Source organism: Myotis yumanensis, unplaced genomic scaffold (assembly GCF_028538775.1).
Source record: "Myotis yumanensis isolate MYYU_CA2020_CCGP unplaced genomic scaffold, mMyoYum1.0.hap1 SCAF_3, whole genome shotgun sequence".
NCBI lineage: Eukaryota > Metazoa > Chordata > Mammalia > Chiroptera > Vespertilionidae > Myotis > Myotis yumanensis.
The window spans coordinates 90,565,172-90,585,850 of NW_027223754.1; the positions used below are offsets into that span (position 1 = coordinate 90,565,172).

General features: G+C 45.5%; 1 protein-coding gene across 1 annotated transcript in view; it reads right to left on the reverse strand.

Annotated features, from left to right (window-relative positions):
- Positions 1-20,679, reverse strand: part of ATP7B (ATPase copper transporting beta) — a 90,889-nt gene that overhangs the window by 35,054 nt on the left and 35,156 nt on the right. The window contains exons 3-4 of the mRNA XM_070409111.1: positions 15,832-17,059; positions 2,091-2,348 (exon numbers count right to left, since the gene is read on the reverse strand). Coding sequence (XP_070265212.1) covers positions 2,091-2,348; positions 15,832-17,059 — 1,486 coding nt within the window. The remainder of the gene's footprint in view (positions 1-2,090; positions 2,349-15,831; positions 17,060-20,679) is intronic.

Here is a 20,679-nt window from a genome sequence, read left to right on the forward strand (position 1 = left end):
GAGCGTGAGGCATCATTTTCAAAGCTCCCCAAGTGATTCTAATGTATAGCTAAGTGTGTGAACCACTGTTCTAGAACAATATTTCTCACACTTTATGGGCATATGAATCACTTTGAAGACCTTATTAAACTACAGATTCTGGTTCAGTGGGTCTGGGGTAGTGTCTGAGGTTCTGCAGGTCAGCCAGCTCCCAAGGTGATGCTTGTGCTGCTGGCCCGGGGGGCCACTCCGAGTCAGGCTCTAAAATACACTGATGGGTGCAAGCATCTCAAAGCAAGGGATCTAGTCTGCAGCCAGCAACTACTGTTGCAGTAAAGATAAACTTTTTCTTCAGTCACTTTCATATAAAGAAAAATAATTTTCAAAACTGGTTTTCCAGTTTCTGATAATTTCAAGAAGTGAAAAAGAAATCCCATGGACCATCTTGCTAATAACACTATTGTGTTTGTTTAAGGCAGTGGTTCTCAACCTTGGCTGCACATTAGAATCACCTGGGAATCTTTTTGAAATCCTGATTTCTGGGCCTCATCCTCCGGAAATTCTGTTTCTTTGTTATGGGGTGGGGCCACAACATTAGTAACAAAGAAACAGAATTTCTGGAGGATGAGGCCCAGAAATCAGGATTTTTAAAAGATTCCCAGGTGATTCTAATGTGCAGCCAAGGTTGAGAACCACTAGTTTAAGGGGAAAAAGGGTTTATTGATATAGATAAGCGGTTCTCAACCTGTGGGTCGCGACCCCTTTGGGGGTCGAACGACTCTTTCACAGGGGTCACCTAAGACCATCGGAAAACACATATACAATTACATATTGTTTTGTGATTAATCACTATGCTTTAATTATGTTCAATTTGTAACAATGAAATTGGGGGTCACCACAACATAAGGAACTGTATTAAAGGGTCACAGCGTTAGGAAGGTTGAGAACCACTGATATAGATGAAAGCAATGATGTGCTTTAAGAATGCCATAAAGGGCCCTGACCAGTGTGCCAAGTGGTTAGAGCATCGGCCCGAGCACCAAAGGATCATGGGTTTGATTCCTAGTCAAGAGTAGGTACCTGGGTTGCAGGTTTGCTCCCCACCCCCTGTTAGGGTGTATGTGGGAGGCAACTGATCATTGTGTCTCTCTCACCAACCGATAGATGTGTCTCTCTCACGTCAATGTTTCTCTTCCTTCCTCCCTCCCACTCTTGCTCCCTTCCACTCTCTCTGAAAAGCAATGGAAAAAAATATCCTTGGGTGAGGATTAACAACAAAAAAGAACGCCATAAAGGATAAAAATAAGGGATTCAAGTCAGGAACAGAAACATAGGCACTTTGAGATCCAGGTTAATTTTATGGGCAGCCTTTCTGTGGACGACCCTAAAGGAAGTCCTTTTAATACCTCAATGTGAACAAGGTCATTCTAAAGCTCCAGGGAGCTAAACGAGGCTAGACAAAGTGTCATCCTAATTTAGGGTTGACTCTAAGGGCCAGGGAGACACATCAGAGAGACACATGAAACCACTGAGTGAGGAAAGGGAAAAGTTTTCTACCTCTGGTGGCATGGGAGGGTCATGGTTAAAATATTTTCCAAACAAAAAATTGGGACAGGATTTTTGTTGCACTTTCAGGTTTAAGAGAATATTGAAAATGTAGTTTGGAAAATGTACTTTGGCAAATCCACAGCACTCTATAGTTTACAGGGACAAAAAAAATGAAATATTTGAAATTGGAACTTCACAAAATACAGGCTTTTATTCACTTGATGGAATTGGAGGAGAAAGATAAGGATATTAGAAGGACAAGCCAATTGAGGAGGCTAACAATAGATTGTGCCATGACCTCTAAACTGGAATTCCCATAGTTAACTTACTCAGACACATTTATCTCAAACACACTAAATACCTCTTAAAGAACATGCCCATGAACATTAGACAAACATCTATACTATCACATAATGAACTTGCTACCAGATTATCAGGGCCACTGATAAATGCAGATAGTGGAGACTGAAGGGACAGCATGGTGCCCCATTTTGCTGAATGCAGTGTTGGACAGTCCAGATGCAGCATTCCCAGTGTAACACGGGTGGGTATAGGTCTCTTACCGGCTTTTTTCTGCAGGTTTCTCTCTATGTTAGACACACAGGATGCACAGGTCATGCCTGTGATCTGTAAAAAGCACTTCTTTGGTGTCACTGTTGTGGAGGCTTGTGGAGACTTTGCTGAGAGGCCAGAGCTGTGGATTTTAGGGGGGCCCCCACCATGGCGAGCCACTACCTGTACAGAAACAGGCATGCCAGTTGTAGTTTGTGCTGTGGAATTCGCCACACTGTGCTCTCCAACATGGCTACCAGGATAGTCTGCTGGAATAAAATGTCAGAAATCATTCAAATTAGAACAAATAATTGAGGTTTTCTTCACAGCAGGAGGTCAAGCCTGACAATATTCAGATGAAAGCTTGGAGAGTTTACATCAGTTGGTTGGCCTTTTCATCACTGTTTCTCTCTTCCCACAATCAGAAAGAGGCAAACAATTACAGACACATGAAATATGCCGATACTTGAAGAATGAAATGGTCTGGCTAGATGAATGCTTTAATTAGATGAGGATAACAATAAGAACTCACCAGGCACTCTGCTAAACACATGTGTGACCTCCTTTAATCTTAAAATAGCTATGTGATAAATATTACTATTATTCCCATTTTATAGATGAAGAAATGAGTTACACGAAATTAAATAATTTGACCCAAACCCCTCAGGTTGTAATAGTGAAGCTAGCTTTACTATAGGCTCTGTTCCTTTAACTGTTATTACATTCTAGTTAGCGGAGGTTTGCTCCCTCCCCATGAGAATCAAAATGATCCAAAACACCTTTACTGAGTTGTCTGTCTTTTTCTTATTGTTTGCAGAAGTCCTATATATTCTGAACAGGAATCCTTTGTCAGTGGATTGAACTACATATATCTGGTCTCAGTCTATGGTTTGTTTTCACTCTCATCTAATGGAGTCTCTTTTGATAAAAGAAGTCCTTAATTTAATGAAGCCCAACTTATCAATCAATCAGGCCTATGATATACTTCAAATTAACATTTATATATGTATGAGGTGATAGTCAAGGTTAATTTCTTTCCACTAGGATATCCTATTGATCTGGTCCCATATACTGAAAAGACCATCCTTCCCCCCACTAAATTACAAAAATTTGGGGGAGCTATTGTTCTTTCTTCCACAAATGTATATACCGATGTAACTGATTTTGTCAATACAGAACGTTTTCATCCAGCAAGTCACAGGATTTTGATGACACAAAATAGCTGAGGATGTAGAAAAGATAATTACATCATTTAATGATGAAATCCCATTTGAAAATCCACTGCTGCAGAAGATAAAAGTTGGCATTAACCTATATTGACAACAGGCCATGAATTTTAAGTTTCCTTTCTGAATAAATCTCACAGCTTAGAATGTTTTGCTCATTTTCTGAAATATGCTCAAATTATTTCTATTCACTTTAAGAGTCCAGTTGATCGACACTTTCAGCACCTTCATGGAAGACCCTCAGTACTCTGGCCTTCCAGGATCCCTACCGTATTGCTGCAAAGACATCACCTCACCCACCAGCACAGTTTACTCTCCTAGACTTTATCATTGTTCAAAATGAACAATGAGAACCCCTGGAGTCTCAAACTCACAAATACTATTCTATGGCTACCTCTTAACACTCCACCTCCCATACCCATCGACCCTCCTGTCCAATCTCTCCCTATTTTCCCTGTCCATCAGCTGTTCTCTGGATTCACCTCCCTTTCTATCCAAATATTGTGGTCAACAATCTACATAATATTCAGCTATTATAGAGCACGTCATACCCTTACTAGCCTACAATTTACACATTGATATTCTTCAACATTGAGGTATGACTCAACTAAATTCTGGGCTTCTGGAGCTTGCTAAAGAAAGTTAAAATAAGTTAACAAAAACCCAAACAAGCTTATGCTACTGGAACTTTTATTAATCTATGTGAACTTCACGGGTGAGCATATCAATTGAATAGGCTTTCTGATTACTTGGCAATATGTATTATTAAGAACAGTTCCTCTAACTACTTAGTACTTAGTAGAGGTACAATAAATATTTGTGATAGAATTAAATAATATTTATACATTGTGACCCAGCATTTATGCTTTCAGATATTTAATAAAGTATGTATACAAAGATTTAGCCTCAAAGATGCCCATCAGTATTATTTACAATCACCTGCACACAAAATAGATGGGAACAGTCTAAGAGGACTCTGACCTAGTTACGGTACAGCCATATGATGGAACACTATGCAGCCATAAACGTGGTGTTGCAGACATAAGAATGGAGCTTACAAGGATGGTTATGATAAATTGCAGAGAAAAAAGATATTACAAAACTATGTCTAATACAAACCTACATATTTCTAAATATAAGTTACATAATGCTTGGGGAAAGTCTACAAAACCAAATATGAACTGAAGTGAACCATGTGGACTTTGAGGGAAGAGAATTCCAGACAGAGAGGACAGCAAGAATAAGCCAAATATGAGGACTCCAAAGGGGTCAGAAAGGTAATGGGGATAACCAAGATGGCGGCATAGGTAAACACCAGAGACTGCTGCCACAAACAACCACTTCAAAAATACAACTAAAAGATGGAACAGACATCACCCAGAACCACAGGAAAGCTGGCTGAGGAGAGACTTTTTAACTAGAAGGAAAGAGAACAGCATACCGAAGCTCAAAAGAGGCTCAGTGTGGAAAATATAAAGGTACCGAGGTGAGCGCGCAAAGCGGGCTGGTGGCTGAGGGCGGGTTGTCGTTTTCAATCAGGAGGGAGTCTCAGACTCTGGGCTCCAGATCTGGGCGAGTCTCTAGGGACTCAGACTTAGACGGGAGAAGCGGGATTGTCCGGCAACAGTTGGAATCTGAGGGCAGCCTTCTCTCCGAGGTTTGCAGTGGCAGCCGGGGTTCTGAGAAGCAGAGCCTCTAGGACCGGGACTGAGAGCAGCCATAACTGCTCCCTCCACCCGCCCTGTTGATCCCGCCCCACCCAAGCCCTGCCCAGAGCCATTTGCTGGATCGCCTCAGGCAAAGGCTAGATTAGCACCTCCCCAGAGGACAGAAGTTTTCCACACAGCTGATTCTCACAGCCGGTCAGCCTGGTGGTCAAATCCCTCTAGTATTAACTACAACAATCAGGGCTTAACTACAACAAGACTGCGCACAAAGACTACTAGGGGGAGTACCAAAAAAGTGTAAAAAATGCGGAGACAAAGAAACAGGACAAAACTATCAAGGGAGGATATTGAGTTCAGAACCACACTTTTGAGGTCTCTCAAGAGGCTTCTAGAGTCTGTCGATAAACTTGATGAGATGTACAGGAAATCTAATGAGACCCTCGATGGTGTGATAAAGGACCATCTAGAAAGTAAGCATACACTGACTGAAATAAAGAATATTATACAGACTCCCAACAGCAGACCAGAGGAGGGCAAGAATCAAGTCAAAGATTTGAAATGCGAAGAAGCGAGAAACACCCAACCAGGAAAGCAAAATGAAAAAAGAACCCAAAAATACGAAGATAGTGTAAGGAGCCTCTGGGACAGCTTCAAACATACCAACATCAGAATTATAGGGGTACCAGAAGATGAGAGAGAGCAAGATATTGAAAACCTATTTGAAGAAATAATGGCAGAAAACTTCCCCCACCTGGTGAAAGAAATAGACTTACAGGTCCAGGAAGCGCAGAGAACCCCAAACAAAAGGAATCCAAAGAGGACCACACCAAGACACATCATCATTAAAATGCCAAGAGCAAAAGACAAAGAGAGAATCTTAAAAGCAGCAAGAGAAAGAAACTCAGTTACCTACAAGGGAATACCCATACGACTGTCAGCTGATTTCTCAACAGAAACTTTGCAGGCCAAAAGGGAGTGGCAAGAAATATTCAAAGTGATGAATAGCAAGAACCTACAACCAAGATTACTTTATCCAGCAAAGCTATCATTCAGAATTGAAGGTCAGATAAAGAGCTTCACAGATAAGGAAAAGCTAAAGGAGTTCATCACCACTAAACCAGTATTATACGAAATGCTGAAAGGTATCCTTTAAGAAGAGGAAGAAGAAAAAAAAAGTAAAGATACAAATTATTAACAACAAACATGCATCTATTAACAAGTGAATCTAAGAATCAAGTGAATAAATAATCTGATGTACAGAATGAACCGGTGATTATAATGAATCAGGGACATAGAAAGGGAATGGACAGACTATTCTTGCGGGGGAAAGGGGGATGGGAGATGTGAGAAGAGACTGGACAAAAATCGTGCACCTATGGATGAGGACAGTGGGTGGGGAGTGAGGGGGGGAGGGTGGGGCGGGAACTGGGAGGAGGGGAGTTATGGGGGGAAAAAAGAGGAACAAATGTAATCTGAACAATAAAGATTTTAAAAAAATAAAAAAAATAAAAAACAAAGGTAATGGGTGAAGAAGGGGGCTTCTAGATCACCATAAGGGCTCCTCCTCTTACAATATGAGAAGGGAGGGTTTGGAGCATCAGCAGAATAATAGGATCTCTGTGGATGCTGGGCAGGGAAAACACTGCAAGGATGAAAGTCAGGAAATAGAGGCACCAGTTCAGAGCCTCTTGCAAGATCTGGGAGACAGATAATGGTGGTGTGGACCAGGGTGCTGACCTGTACAACCTTATACCCAAGCTTCATCTAAGCAGAATGCTTTCAAGACATACCTGGAGGACTCCTGCCTATGGGCCTATGCTTGTGTCTCCTCTGCCCAGTGTGCCTGATGAGATGCTATCCATTCTGATATCCTATCTAAGCCCCCCTCCACCACTACCTCTACCATCAAGTCTCTGAGAGCCCCACAACCAGATGCTGGATTTTCTCCTTTACCTCCTACACCCTACTTGTTGCAATTATCCTAAACCTGCCTTGGATGATGGCTCTCTGTGATCTGCTACCCCATACGAACCACACACAGGCAGATGCTAGACTCTGAGTACTTCATGGCAGCCAGCACAGTGCCCGAGACCCAGAAGATCCTCAGCACATGCTGGTACGAGAGAACCGTGCCCAATAAGTGGCATTACATATTTACAACAGTGAGAGGAATATGTTACACCTAACAGATGACTTTTCTCACACTATATTCATATATCTATCCACCTGTCCATCTATGTATTCATTAAAAAAAAAATAGTTACCATGTAAATCAGTGAACAGATGCAGAGCTGCCTTCTAGATAAAAACTAGGTCTAAGTGTATTCTTAGCTGTCAAATTGTAACTGCAGAAACCTTATTTTCTTTAATCTGGACTTTTATTTCTACTTTTCCCTTGACTCAACTGGCCTCACCCAGCACCCTGGCTCAACCACCTTCCTCTCCCTTGCTTAATCATTAAGCCCTCAGGACAATGAGGTTCTGGTCAGCATCCAGTAGTCTTAGGAACAAGGTCCTGGGTCTATTGACTATAGAGACAGAATTTTCAATCCAACTAAAGACAATATCTTGGCCTCAGTTGTGTTTTAGTTCCTGGCCCAGGAAAGCGGAAAGATCTCACAGAACAAATCCTTGCGAAGTTGGACAGAGCAACTCCATAGCTGACATTAGGACCAAATGCAATGATGAATTACCCTAGCACCAACCAATCAGTAAAGACCACAACACTAATTCCTTTAGTCACTATGACTAATGATCTTTTCCCTATATAATCCATCCCCTGGAAGCCATCAGGGAGCCAGGTCATTGAGCATGAGCTACCTGAGACTCCGAGCATGGCACCATCTCCTTAATAAATCCTTACTTTCTTGGCTGCAAACTTCTGTTCATGTCTTATTGGCCTTTGATGTGTGCAGGCAAATGGACCCTTTCAGTCTGGTAGCAAAATAAAATGGCTGAAATTCAAAGCCTGTCACTTGCCTATGTGCTCTCACAGACCTTCCCTTCCTGCCCTCTGCTTCATTATCAAGGCAAAGCACTTACCCTGGCTTTCTTGTCAACTAGTTTCTGATTGAATTTGGCACACAGGAGGTACAAAGTGGGAAATGATAGTACAGAAAGGGGGGGGAAATGAAAGTGTTTTCCATCTGTTTATTACGACCCCAGCTCCTGGCTCTAGCCTTTCTTTTTTTGTTGTTAATCCTCACCTTGAGGATATTTTTTCCATTGATTTTTAGAGTGGAAGGGATGGGGAGAGAGAGAGAAACATCGATGTGAGAGAGACACATCGATTAGTTGCCTCCTGCATGTGCCTGGACCAGAACTGGGGATTGATCCTGCAACTCAGGTACATGCCCTTGACCGCTTATCAAACCAGAGACCCTTCAGTTTGCAGGCTGACAATCTAACCACTTAGCAACACTGGCCAGGGCCTGACTATAGCCTTTCCCTTCTTAGTTTCAGTAGCACCAGGTGCCACCAGGCAACCTCGGCCTTGGGCTCTTATAACGCCCTCTTCCCTCAGACCCACCTGCCTGGAGGTGGTGGCTTCTGCTAGTGCTAATCTAGGTTTTCCTTCCTATTCTGTTTGGTTTTTCATCTAAAATCTCGGTAAATAATTCCCTGGATTAAAGTCCTCCATTGAGCTACTCTGTGACCCTGCTGGTCACGGCCCATTATTTTCTTTCTCTTTGATTTCCTTCACAAATACCTACTCAGTGCTGGGTGCTACTGAGTCAAAGAAACAAATCACATGGTTTGAAGACTGTCCTCAAGGAGTTCCTATTCAATCCAGAATGAATAATCAAATACAAATGATGCCTTTTTGACATTTAAGTGGCTATAAGGGGTAGTCACGGAGAACCAAGATGGCGGCGTAGGGAGCGGACCTGTGTGTGCTGCTCTCTCACAGCATCATCGAAACTATCAACTATGAAGTAAACAACCGCCACTCAGAACCATGGGGAAGTTGGCCCAGTGGGAGATCTACAACTGGAGGAAAAGAAAGAAGCGCAGTGAGACTGAGTGGGAGCTACAGAGGCACCAAAACCAGAGGTACGCAGTCACACGCCACGCGGGCTGCAAATGGATTCTCGGTTTTTTACGAACCCTCGAATCCTCTGGGCTTGCTCGGGGCGGGTCTCTGAGGCCCCAGATCCCACAGGGAGAGGCGGCCACGGCCTTGCAGTGGTCGGAGAGCGAGGGAAGCTCTGACACGCGGCTGCTCGCCGGCACTGAGGGACAAGAAGTCCTGGTGTCCCGGGGAGGCGAGGGGCGCGGAGACGGCGCCATCACTATTTCCTCCATGCTGGCGACTCCCTGTGACCCCGCCCTATCCTCAGGGCTCTGCCAGAGGCACAAGAGGGAATGACTGTGCTTTTACAAACTCTCAAATCCACTGAGCTGGTTCGGGCGGGTCTCTGAGGCCCCAGGCCCCAAGGCGAGAGACGGCACAGCCTTCCAGCGGTCAGAAAGCCAGGGAGGCTCTGGCGCTCGGCTGCTCGCCGGCACTGGGGGACGCAAAGTCCTGGTGTCCTGGATAGGCAAGGGGCCGCTGAGTCTCCGCCCCGGCGACTCCCTGTGACCCCGCCCTACGCAATTTACATTCCCATCTGGGCTGGGCCAGACTCACAAGTAGAAACGCCTCTGCTTCTGCAAACTTTCAAATCCACTGAGCGGGTTCAGGCGGGATCATGAGGCACCAGACCCTACGGGGAGAGGCAGCACGGCCTTGCAGCCATCAGAAAGCGAGGGAGACTCTGTTGCACATCTGCTCGCCGGCACTGGGGGACACAAAGCCCTGGCAGAGATTCAAGGGGCCGCGGAGACTCAGCCAGTGCAATTTGCTCCGCCATGGCGACTCCCTGAGTCTCAGCCCTAATCAATTTACATCCCCATCCAAGCTGTGCCAGGTGCACAAAAAGACCCACCTGCACTTTTGCAGCCTATCCCAACAAATTGCAGACTTCAACTGCTCGCAGCCATGGGAGACACACTCAAGAAGCAGACCCAGGAGAACCAGGATGTTGGCATAAGGAAGAGAACTGTGCGTGCTACCTCACACAACAACATCGAAACTACCAAATATCAAACACCTATCATATAGAACCATGGGAAAGTTGGCCCAGTGGAAGCTCTACAACTGGAAGGAGAGAAAGAACATTGAGACTGAGTAGGATGTGACACCAAGTACAGAGCCCAACCCAACAAACTGCAGATTTCAACTCCTCGCATAGAAAGAAGCTCATTGAGACTGAGTAGGATGTGCAGAGGCACCAAGTACAGAGCCCATCCCAGCAGGCTGCAGATTTCAGCTCCTTGCATCTGGGAGGGACGCAATCGGGGGGCAGAGTCGGGTCCGGGGCCAGCCAGGGCTGGGCCTGACTCGGCCGGCACTGTGGAACTGCTATACCAGCAAGCGCACAAACATGCCCACTGGTCCCAGTCTCTTGTGGGGCGCTGGGGGACAGCAGACAGACAGTCTGTGCACTTGGTGGAGGGCAGGAGTGCTGGATGTTCAACCACCAGGAACGCCTGGAGATTTTGTCTGGTGGGGAGCCGCCAGCAGGGGACAGAGGGCCAAACTTCCTGTTTCCCTGGTAAGGCTGGGATGGCCCCGATGAGGTCGGGATGGCCCCGGTGAGGTTGAAACGGTCCCGGTGTGGTAGGGACGACCCCGGTCAGGTCGAAACGGCCCCGGTGTGGTAGGGACAACCCCGGTCAGGTTGAATCGGCCCCGGTGTGGTAGGGACAACTCCGGTGAGGTTGGAACGGCCCCCGTGAGGTAGGGACGACCCCGGTGAGGTTGAAACGGCCCCCGTGAGGTAGGGACGACCCCGGTCAGGTCGAAACGGCCCCGGTGTGGTAGGGACGACCCCGGTGAGGTTGAAACAGCCTCCGTGAGGTAGGGACGACCCCGGTCAGGTCGAAACGGCCCCGGTGTGGTAGGGACGACCCCGGTGAGGTTGAAACGGCCCCCGTGAGGTAGGGACGACCCGGGTCAGGTCGAAACGGCCCCGGTGTGGTAGGGACGACCCCGGTGAGGTTGAAACGGCCCCCGTGAGGTAGGGACGACCCTAGTCAGGTCGAAACGGCCCCGGTGTGGTAGGGACAACCCCGGTCAGGTTGAAACAGCCCCGGTGTGGTAGGGACAACCCCGGTGAGGTTGAAACGGCCCCGGTATGGTAGGGACAACCCCGGTCAGGTTGAAACGGCCCCCGTGAGGTAGGGACGACCCCGGTCAGGTCGAAACGGCCCCGGTGTGGTAGGGACGACCCCGGTGAGGTTGAAACGGCCCCCGTGAGGCAGGGAAGACCCCGGTCAGGTCGAAACAGCCCCGGTGTGGTAGGGACAACCCCGGTCAGGTTGGAACGGCCCCCGTGAGGTAGGGACGACCCCGGTGAGGTTGAAACGGCCCCCGTGAGGTAGGGACGACCCTGGTCAGGTCGAAACGGCCCCGGTGTGGTAGGGACGACCCCGGTGAGGTTGAAACGGCCCCCGTGAGGTAGGGACGACCCCAGTCAGGTCGAAACGGCCCCGGTATGGTAGGGACAACCCCGGTCAGGTTGAAACAGCCCCGGTGTGGTAGGGACAACCCCGGTGAGGTTGAAACGGCCCCCGTGAGGTAGGAACGACCCCGGTGAGGTTGAAACAGCCCCCGTGAGGTAGGGACGACCCCGGTCTGTAGGGACAACCCCGGTCAGGTCAAAACGGCCCCAGTGTGGTAGGGACAACCCCGGTCAGGTTGAAACGGCCCCCGTGAGGTAGGGACGACCCTGGTCAGGTTGAAACGGCCCCGGTGTGGTAGGGACGACCCCGGTGAGGTTGAAACGGCCCCCGTGAGGTAGGGACGACCCCAGTCAGGTCGAAACGGCCCCGGTATGGTAGGGACAACCCCGGTCAGGTTGAAACAGCCCCGGTGTGGTAGGGACAACCCCGGTGAGGTTGAAACGGCCCCCGTGAGGTAGGAACGACCCCGGTGAGGTTGAAACAGCCCCCGTGAGGTAGGGACGACCCCGGTCTGTAGGGACAACCCCGGTCAGGTCAAAACGGCCCCAGTGTGGTAGGGACAACCCCGGTCAGGTTGAAACGGCCCCCGTGAGGTAGGGACGACCCTGGTCAGGTCGAAACGGCCCCGGTGTGGTAGGGACGACCCCGGTGAGGTTGAAACGGCCCCCGTGAGGTAGGGACGACCCCAGTCAGGTTGAAACGGCCCCGGTATGGTAGGGACAACCCCGGTCAGGTTGAAACAGCCCCGGTGTGGTAGAGACAACCCCGGTGAGGTTGAATCGGCCCTGGTGAAGTCGGACGGCCCCGGTGAGGTTGAAACGGCCCCCGTGAGGTAGGAACGACCCCGGTGAGGTTGAAACAGCCCCCGTGAGGTAGGGACGACCCCAGTCTGTAGGGACAACCCCGGTCAGGTCAAAACGGCCCCAGTGTGGTAGGGACAACCCCGGTCAGGTTGAAACGGCCCCGGTGTGGTAGGACGACCCCGGTGAGGTTGAAACGGCCCCCGTGAGGTATGGACGACCCCGGTGAGGTTGAAACGGCCCCCGTGAGGTAGGGACGGCCCCGGTGAGGTTGAAACGGCCCTGGTGAGGCTCAGACGGCCCTGGTGAGGTTGAGACTACTTCAGTGAGGTTGGGACAAATAAAGGGGACCAGTATGGACTGATGAACAGGGGTAGATACAGAAGCAGAGCAACATTGAACAGAATGTTAAACTACAGTGGGAAGCCTGGGGAGGGTTGGGGGCGGGATTAAGAGACCAACTGAAGGACTTATATGCATGCATATAAGATTAACCAATGGACACAAGACACGGGGCGGGGGGGGGCGGGGGGTAGGGTCGGGGGTAATGTCAAGGGGGGGAAAAAAGGAGACATTGTAATACTCTTTGTAATACTTTAAGAAATAAAAATTATTAAAAAAAAAAAAAAAAAAAAAAAAAAAAAGGGGTAGTCACAGCACACTTACAGTTTATCCTAAACTAAGATTGACAGGTAAAATACAGAATGTCCAGCTAAATTTGAATTTCAGAAAAACCATGAATAATCTTTTAGTATAAGTATGTCCCATGCAGTATTTGGGACATACTTACACTAAAAAAAAAAAAATTGTTATTTATCTGAAATTCACATTTAACTAGGTGTTCTTTATTTCTTATTTGGTAAATTTGATATCCTAAATACCTCTTGGGATAAACATAACTCTTATAACTCTGGCCAAGAAAAATCACTGGGTTTTTTTCTTCTAGGTTTAATTTAATCCAAATATTCTGGATTATGTAGTTCAATGCAAATTACTTTTTACTGCCAATAATTTGATTCCACTGTTGAAAGACCTTAAATTTCACACAGATATAGCAGATGATGGCTTCATACTACATTTCTCACCTTTTGAGTACAGGATTTACTGTTCTTTTGTGTTTTCCTTATTTATTTTTATTTTAAATAAATAAACAGAACCCACCTCCTTCCTGAAACTTGGTACAAGACAAAGTACAGATGATGCCAAGTCACTCCACCTGACTTATCCACTCCTTTTAAGGGTATGTGTGTGCAGGAAAGTATCACAACAGAGCAAACTTTCTAGGGAGAAATTCTTTATCTCAGTGGTGGTCAGAAAATGGAGAAAATGGATGTGGGAAACTCAAGTGCAGCTGGCCCTGAGTATGGGCAGTGGGCTTTGCCCACAAGTTCTTCTTAGGGACGAGCATGCAGCTCCAGCCAGAAGCTGAGAAACTGTCCACATCCTCATCCACCCTGCATTTGCATTGACATACCGGGCATGTATCTTGGAATCTAAACAGTAAAAACATTACCACCCAATAGTTGTCCCTCACAAAATGTCCCACACTCCCTCCTTATCTTCAGCCTCTCTCAACCACCCCTCCCTATCTTCTACCCCACTCTGTCCCTTCCAGACCTAAGCTACTGGAGGTCTGCACCTCCCTACCACCATGCAGGCAGTGAGCAACTCCAGCCAATGGTCTCCTCTTAGTTAAACCTTAGCCTCTCTGGACCCTCTTCCTTTATTTCCAGGACTCTTCCCTCTTCTCATGTCACTTGCCTGCAAGATCTTCCTCTTATAGGTGCCACCACCTCCCACCCCCCAACCCCCCCCCATTCCTTCCACACCAGTGCCATCACATTCCTCCTCTGCTCCTTCCCTTCTCACATTCACTCTTCCTTCCTAGGTCCTCTGTCATCTCTGGCTCCAATCACTCAAATCTGCATATCCAGCCCCACTATCCCCAAAATTCAGGACTCATAAGCCCAGCCACCCTCCAGCATCGACCTCAGCTGGGGCTCATTCCAGGCTCTCCCTTTCCTCCCTAGCCTGCCCCCATCACACACACCCTTAATCTGACACCAAGCTTGGCGGATCTGACCTGAGTGTCTTCCAAATCCATCTCTTGCTCTCCAGCCCACATCATTTCTTACCCAGCCTCTTATGGGGTCTCACTGCCTCAACCCCCACTGCACCCTAACACTGACTGGTCCCCTAAAACATAATCTGGTCTGTACTTCCTCTGATTAAAATCTTCTGGTGACTCCCCCTGCCTTTATAATAAAGTCTAAACTCAACCTGACATGCAGGGCCTATTTGAGGTGGCCAAGCCACCGTCCACCACCCTCTGTGAGTCCTCACACTCAGGCCACTCTCCTCTCCTCTGCAGCTTCCCCAACACACTGTGCTGCCGCTCAGGCCTTCAGACCACTGTCCAGGCTGCTTCTTCCCTGGTCACTTCCCCACCCCTCCTGCCCCACCCCAATCCCCTGCCCCACACTGGCTCACTCCTACTCACTCTCCCAGAGGAGACTTGCCTAAGCTGGGAGCTTGGCTCAGGTGCCCCTGGCCTAGGCTTGCACAGGACTTGTCCCGTTACATTGCAAGGGTTCCCTCCTCTCAGAAACCTTCTCACTACAACATAAGCTCTCAGGAGAAGCCATGTGGCACTCATTCAGTCGCACAGTCCTGACGTATGATAGAAATTATGCTATATTTGCTGGGCTCCTATGTAAGGAAAATGAAAAATAGGCAAGTGACCAGTCAATGAGAAGAGGGGGGAGCAGGGATGACCACAACCCTGGAAACTCTGTTTAGTGAGGTTGACATCAAGGTACGTGGACCCTTTGTGCTTTTGTGGAACATTTCACCACATCCATCTTCTCACAGCCATCAAGGGTGGGGAGCAAAGGAAATCATCCTTAAGTCCTTCCCTTACTTCCCACTTTTAAGAGAATGGGCTCTGGGTGGTGAGTCTAATATTACATTATTTTTATGATTTTATTCTATTAAGCAGAGAAATCTTCAGGGAGAATGATGATGATTCTTTGGTCAGAGAAGGACCTGATATTCCTACTGTACTCTTTTTAAAAGCCAAGGTGCCTCAGTGATTGAGCATCAATTTCTGAACCAGGAGGTCACGGTTCAATTCCCAATCACACCTGGGGGGGCACACACCTGGGTTGTGGGCTCGATCCCCAGTGTGGGGGCATGCAGGAGGTAGCCAATCAATGATTCTCTCTCATCATTGATGTTTCTATCTCTCTCTCCCTCTCCCTTCCTCTCTGAAATCAATAAAAATATATTTAAAAAACAAACAAAAACAGAATCAGGGTTCTGTTCAGGACCTCAGCATTTTAGTCCCAGCTACACAAGAGGCAAAATCTAAATAAACACTTGGAAATTCTAAGTCCTCTAGCCTGAAAAACTTAACACACAAGGGAAAGTTTCAGAATTCTGTTACCATGGTCCACATGTGAGGCAGTGAGTGTGGCTCACCTGTCCAAACACGCAGGTACGATGCCATAAGATACAAAGAGAAAGGAGACAACCCCAGGGTTAACTACGTACCGGAAGCAATGGAAACCTCAAATCCCATTTCTTCTACAGCAGCTCGGAGCTCTTCTGGGTTAATTACAGAGGGATCATAGAGAATTGTTCCAGTTCCATCAGCCAGAGAGACTGATATTTGCTGCACACCTTCCCTTTGGGAGATCAGGCCTTCGATGGACTGGACACAGGATGCACAGGTCATGCCAGCAATAACAAGCACCACGGTACAGCACGCATCTTGCACCTGGGTTCTCTGAGCAGGGACAGGGGAGTGACGTGTAGAAGACCTGTTATCTGTCTCACTTCCTTCTGCTCCATCAGGAAGAGAAACTTTAAAGTTCCCTGGTGGAAGAGCCTCAATCGCCTTCTGCAGGGCCCCCGGGGAGACATAAGAAGGATGGTACTGTACTTGGGCAGTTCTGTTCTCCAAGGACACCTGAATATTTTGAACCCCTGGGAGTTTGCTGATATTTTCTTCAATATTCCGGACACAAGACTTACAGTGCATTCCATCTACACTCAGTTGCAGGGTGACCACATGGCTCCCTTGCTGCTCCAAGGTCTGAGAGTTATTGACATTCTGGTTCAAAGTAGAAGGTGTCTTTGAGTAAGCACTCTGTAACCGTCCAATATCAATTTGTCCCAGGCTTACAGGAGCCACTTTGTTCTTGATGACAGCTTCAAACCCCATGTCGTTGACATGGTCCCTGAGGTCTTGAGGTTGAATAAGATAAGGCTGATAAGTGATGACTGCCTCTTGGTTGCTGAGTGAGACTCTGACTCTCACCACTCCTTGCAGTTTCCCAATCTTGCCTTCTATGGAGCTGACACAGGACTGGCAGGTCATGCCCTCTACTCGAAGCTTGACCACAGCCTCCAGGGCTGGCAAGGACCTTAAAGGCCAGGAGTCAGCCTTTCCTTCTGCAATGCTGGCCTCGAAGCCCATGTCCTCAACTTGACAGCAAACCTGTGGCAGGCTCAAAACCGATGGCACATATTTTACAATTGCGTTGCCTTGTTCCAAGGAAACCTTTATACTCACAATGCCTTTCAAACTGGAAATCCTGCCCTCAATAGACTTTACACATGACTGGCAAGTCATGCCCGAAATGCTGATGGTGCCACTGATTGTCTCCGAAGGGCACATACCGTCCAGACTACCTTCATAGCCAACATTGTCAAAGGCAAAACTCTGTTTCATTGTTGGTTCCCAGCCACGAGCAGGCAAAGAAAGTTTAGACAGAATCTAAAAGAAAAAGAAATAACTTTTTTTATTCTTAAAACAAAATTTTTTTCTAAACTATCCCACCTTGTCTGTCACTGAGAAAATGGAAAGCAATGCCACTGGTGTCTAAACATCCCAAGAGTACAAGAGCATAAAATGCAGGGAAAGAAAACTATAGACATTACAGTTGACCCTGAACAATGCAGGGGCTGGGGACGCCAATTCCTATAGTCAAAAATCTGCATATAACTTTGATTCCGCAAAAACTTAATACCCGGCCCTCCGCATCAATAAATTCCCAACCTTAGATCTAAAAAGTTGGCCTTTAAACAACACAGGTTTGAACTACAAAGGTCCACTTATTAGTGTTGTTCAAAGATCAATTGTGTTTATCAAATGAAAGGGTTCAGACGGGTTCCTTTTAGTTCTGACATTCTGTGATTCTGAACCTAGAAGTCAGCTTGCCTACCGTAGTGAAATGTTTTTCTTACCTAGATGTGGAGATGTCTATGGGAAAGGAGTTTACATGACGCAGTTTACAAGCACAGAACAAGCATGCAGGCCTGTGATGGAGGCAGTAAGCACAGCAGCCCACAGGTCTCCCAAGAGACCCTCCCCAGTACCTGAAACCGCCCCCCAACTTGGTCCTTTCAGCTCTAAGTTAAGGGTCTGGCTGCAAATACAAAGATTAGGTAACACCTTAATTCCGTATCTCATTCTAGGTGTGTCTGTCTCAATCACTCAGCAGGGCTTAACTATCCTTAACAATCACAGGGCACTCAAGCATGTCAAACTCACGGCATGTTCCAAATGCAGACCTTCCAGGCCCCATGGGGTCAGACCATGTATACCAGTGAAAAAGATCTGAAAGTATGCTCCATGAGTCAGAGGAACAGAGCTGGGGCAAGAAGGGCAGGAGTGGAAAAGCTGGAAGAATAGGAAGTTGAGTTTAACAAGAAACTTCTCAATTCTGCCTTTGCTGAGTGTCACTGTCCTCCCTAGTGTTCAGGAAAGCTGTAGTCATTACATAAAATTACAAGTGTGTCACCAAATTAAATGGACCCATTTTCTTAATGTACCACAGTACAAGTATAATTGCCTGATTTCTTCTCATAATGATGAAGCCTCAGCCATTCTATTAACATACATGATTTTCTTTCACAGGTCCCAGCCTCAGCACTCTCTTAATTAGATACAGTTTTTATGCCAGTACTGTTACATATTTCAGAAATTTGGGAACAGGCCTTTATACATGGTACATGATAAAAAAGCATGTCACTCTCTGCTCCTACACAATCCTACTTATCTTCAGATGAATCTCAGTTACATGGATTGATCTCCGTATCGCCATCCATAAAATGCATAATCTTTCTAACTTCAGATTTTGAGCAGCTTAACAAGATAAAGTTTAAGTAACTTTTAAAACCGACTATAAATGTTCATTTATATATCCACAAAGGAAATCATAAGCTAGTTTGAGATTAATAATTATAAAGAATTGTTTTTAAAAATACTTACTATAGCATTTCCTAAAATAGTATAGAAAAGAGGGAATAATTAAGTAAGGGACAGCAACCAAGTAGGGCTGCTGAATTCAGTAAATAAACTGAAATTATATATGGTGTAAATATGGAAATGTAGTATATAAGGATGACATAGCTCAACAGTATTAACTGACAACTGGATAGCCAAACCTCAGAAATCTATCTGGAAAAATATAAATCTAGAACGTATATATCAAAATACATTTCGGATAGATTTAAAAGGAAGATATAAAAAGCAGAATAATAAAAACATGGGGGAATATCTATTATAGTCTCAGAGTGAGGAAAGTCTAAATATGACAAAACAAAAACAAGAAAATCCAGAAGCTATAAAATTACAGATTGATATATCTAACTATAATAAGAGAAAAAATTGCTCAAACCAAGGCAAAAGTTAAAGAAACTGAGGGGGAAAAGCTTGACTTTACATTAAGCAAACTAAGAGCTAACTTCTTTAACACATAAAGAGGTCCTTCAAAGAAGAAAAAGGTTAACAACCCAACAGAAAATATAGGGTAGTTCATCAAAAAGAAAATACAAGTGGCTTTATAATATATAAAAAACTATTAAATGAGAAATGTAACCTTCCAACCTCACTGTGGCATAATTTTCACCATTCAGATTGGCACTCATTTTGATTCTCAGAACTAATGGGAATGTCACTTCTCTGGAAGGCAACTTGGCAATATGTATTAAAATTACAAATTCACATATTCTTTGACCCAGCAACTCTATATCTAAAAATTTAGCCAGTAAATATATATGTTTATATGCAAAAGGAAGCATACAACAAAGGATTGGAAATAAATATCCATAAATAAGAGGATGATTAATCAGATCATTGCACATACAATGGAATACTATCCAGCTCTTAAAAAGATTAAAGCAACTTTGTAAATACTGAAATAGACTGATATATAATATATTGTTCAGTGAAAAGCAAGGCACAGAAATACATAGTACCTTCAGTTATCTATTGCTGCATGACACCAAATTTAGTGGTTTATAATGAATGCACATAGATTTTCAATTTGGACAGGGCTCGATATGGAAAGCTCGCTTTCTATGCCACATAGCATTTTCTGGAATGGACTGCTCGGGCTGAGGTGCCACTTCCAAGATGGTTCATTCATCACAAGGACTGGTAAGTTGATGCCAGCTGCTGTCTGGAAGCTGTTGGTCACAGAAACCCCAGTTCTCTTCCATGTTGCCTCTAGGCTGGGTACACCTCACAATTGGTGGTTTGTAGGTTCTGTAAGGGAGTGTCACAATAGTGAGCATTCCCAGAAAACAGATCCCATGTGCTAGTACATATCAAACATCACTCTTACTAGTTCGCCATTGGTCAAATCCAATCACCTGGCCAAGTTCAGTCAATATGGAGGTAATTACATAAAGACTTAAACACAGGGAGGTGTAGTTCATTGGAAGGCCAGCAAAATGAATCTATCACAGTATGCTAGCATTATTTGTGTGAGAAAAACACTATTATACGTATAGATGCTTATATATGCATAGATTGTCTCTGGGAGAATATATAAGAAACTAGTACAAAATTTGAGAATTGGACAGTTGAAGGGATCAAGTGACTAGGGTATAAGAGGGGGAAGAGTTACTTTTCACTGTACAACTTATTGTATAATACCAAATTGTTACCAAATTCTAATAATTAATTGAAAAATTAAAATAAAATAACATGAGTATAAAGGAGATCCAGAACTGTGACTTGATTGAAATTGTAATTGATATTAATTAAATATTTATTTTATACTCTGGTTTCTCTTCAGATCGCATAAATCTTTCGCCTTTTAATAAATATTTATTTAATCTGAAAAAGATGAAGGGAAAACTAAGAAAATACCTAAGGACATTCAATTTACTATCTTAGTAAGCAGAAATTGCCTCCTTATAATAAGACATAAACCTCAACCACCCAGTCTGTTGGGAAAATAAATCCCTTTTTTGTCTTAGGTCTAGCTACACCTTACCAAACCCCAAATCACAGTGCTGGTTCTTAATCCCTGGATTACTGCCAAAAAGGGTTAGCAGAAGTGTTAGAAGCTACTTGTTTGTAGCAAACAATGCTCAGAGGTCCCC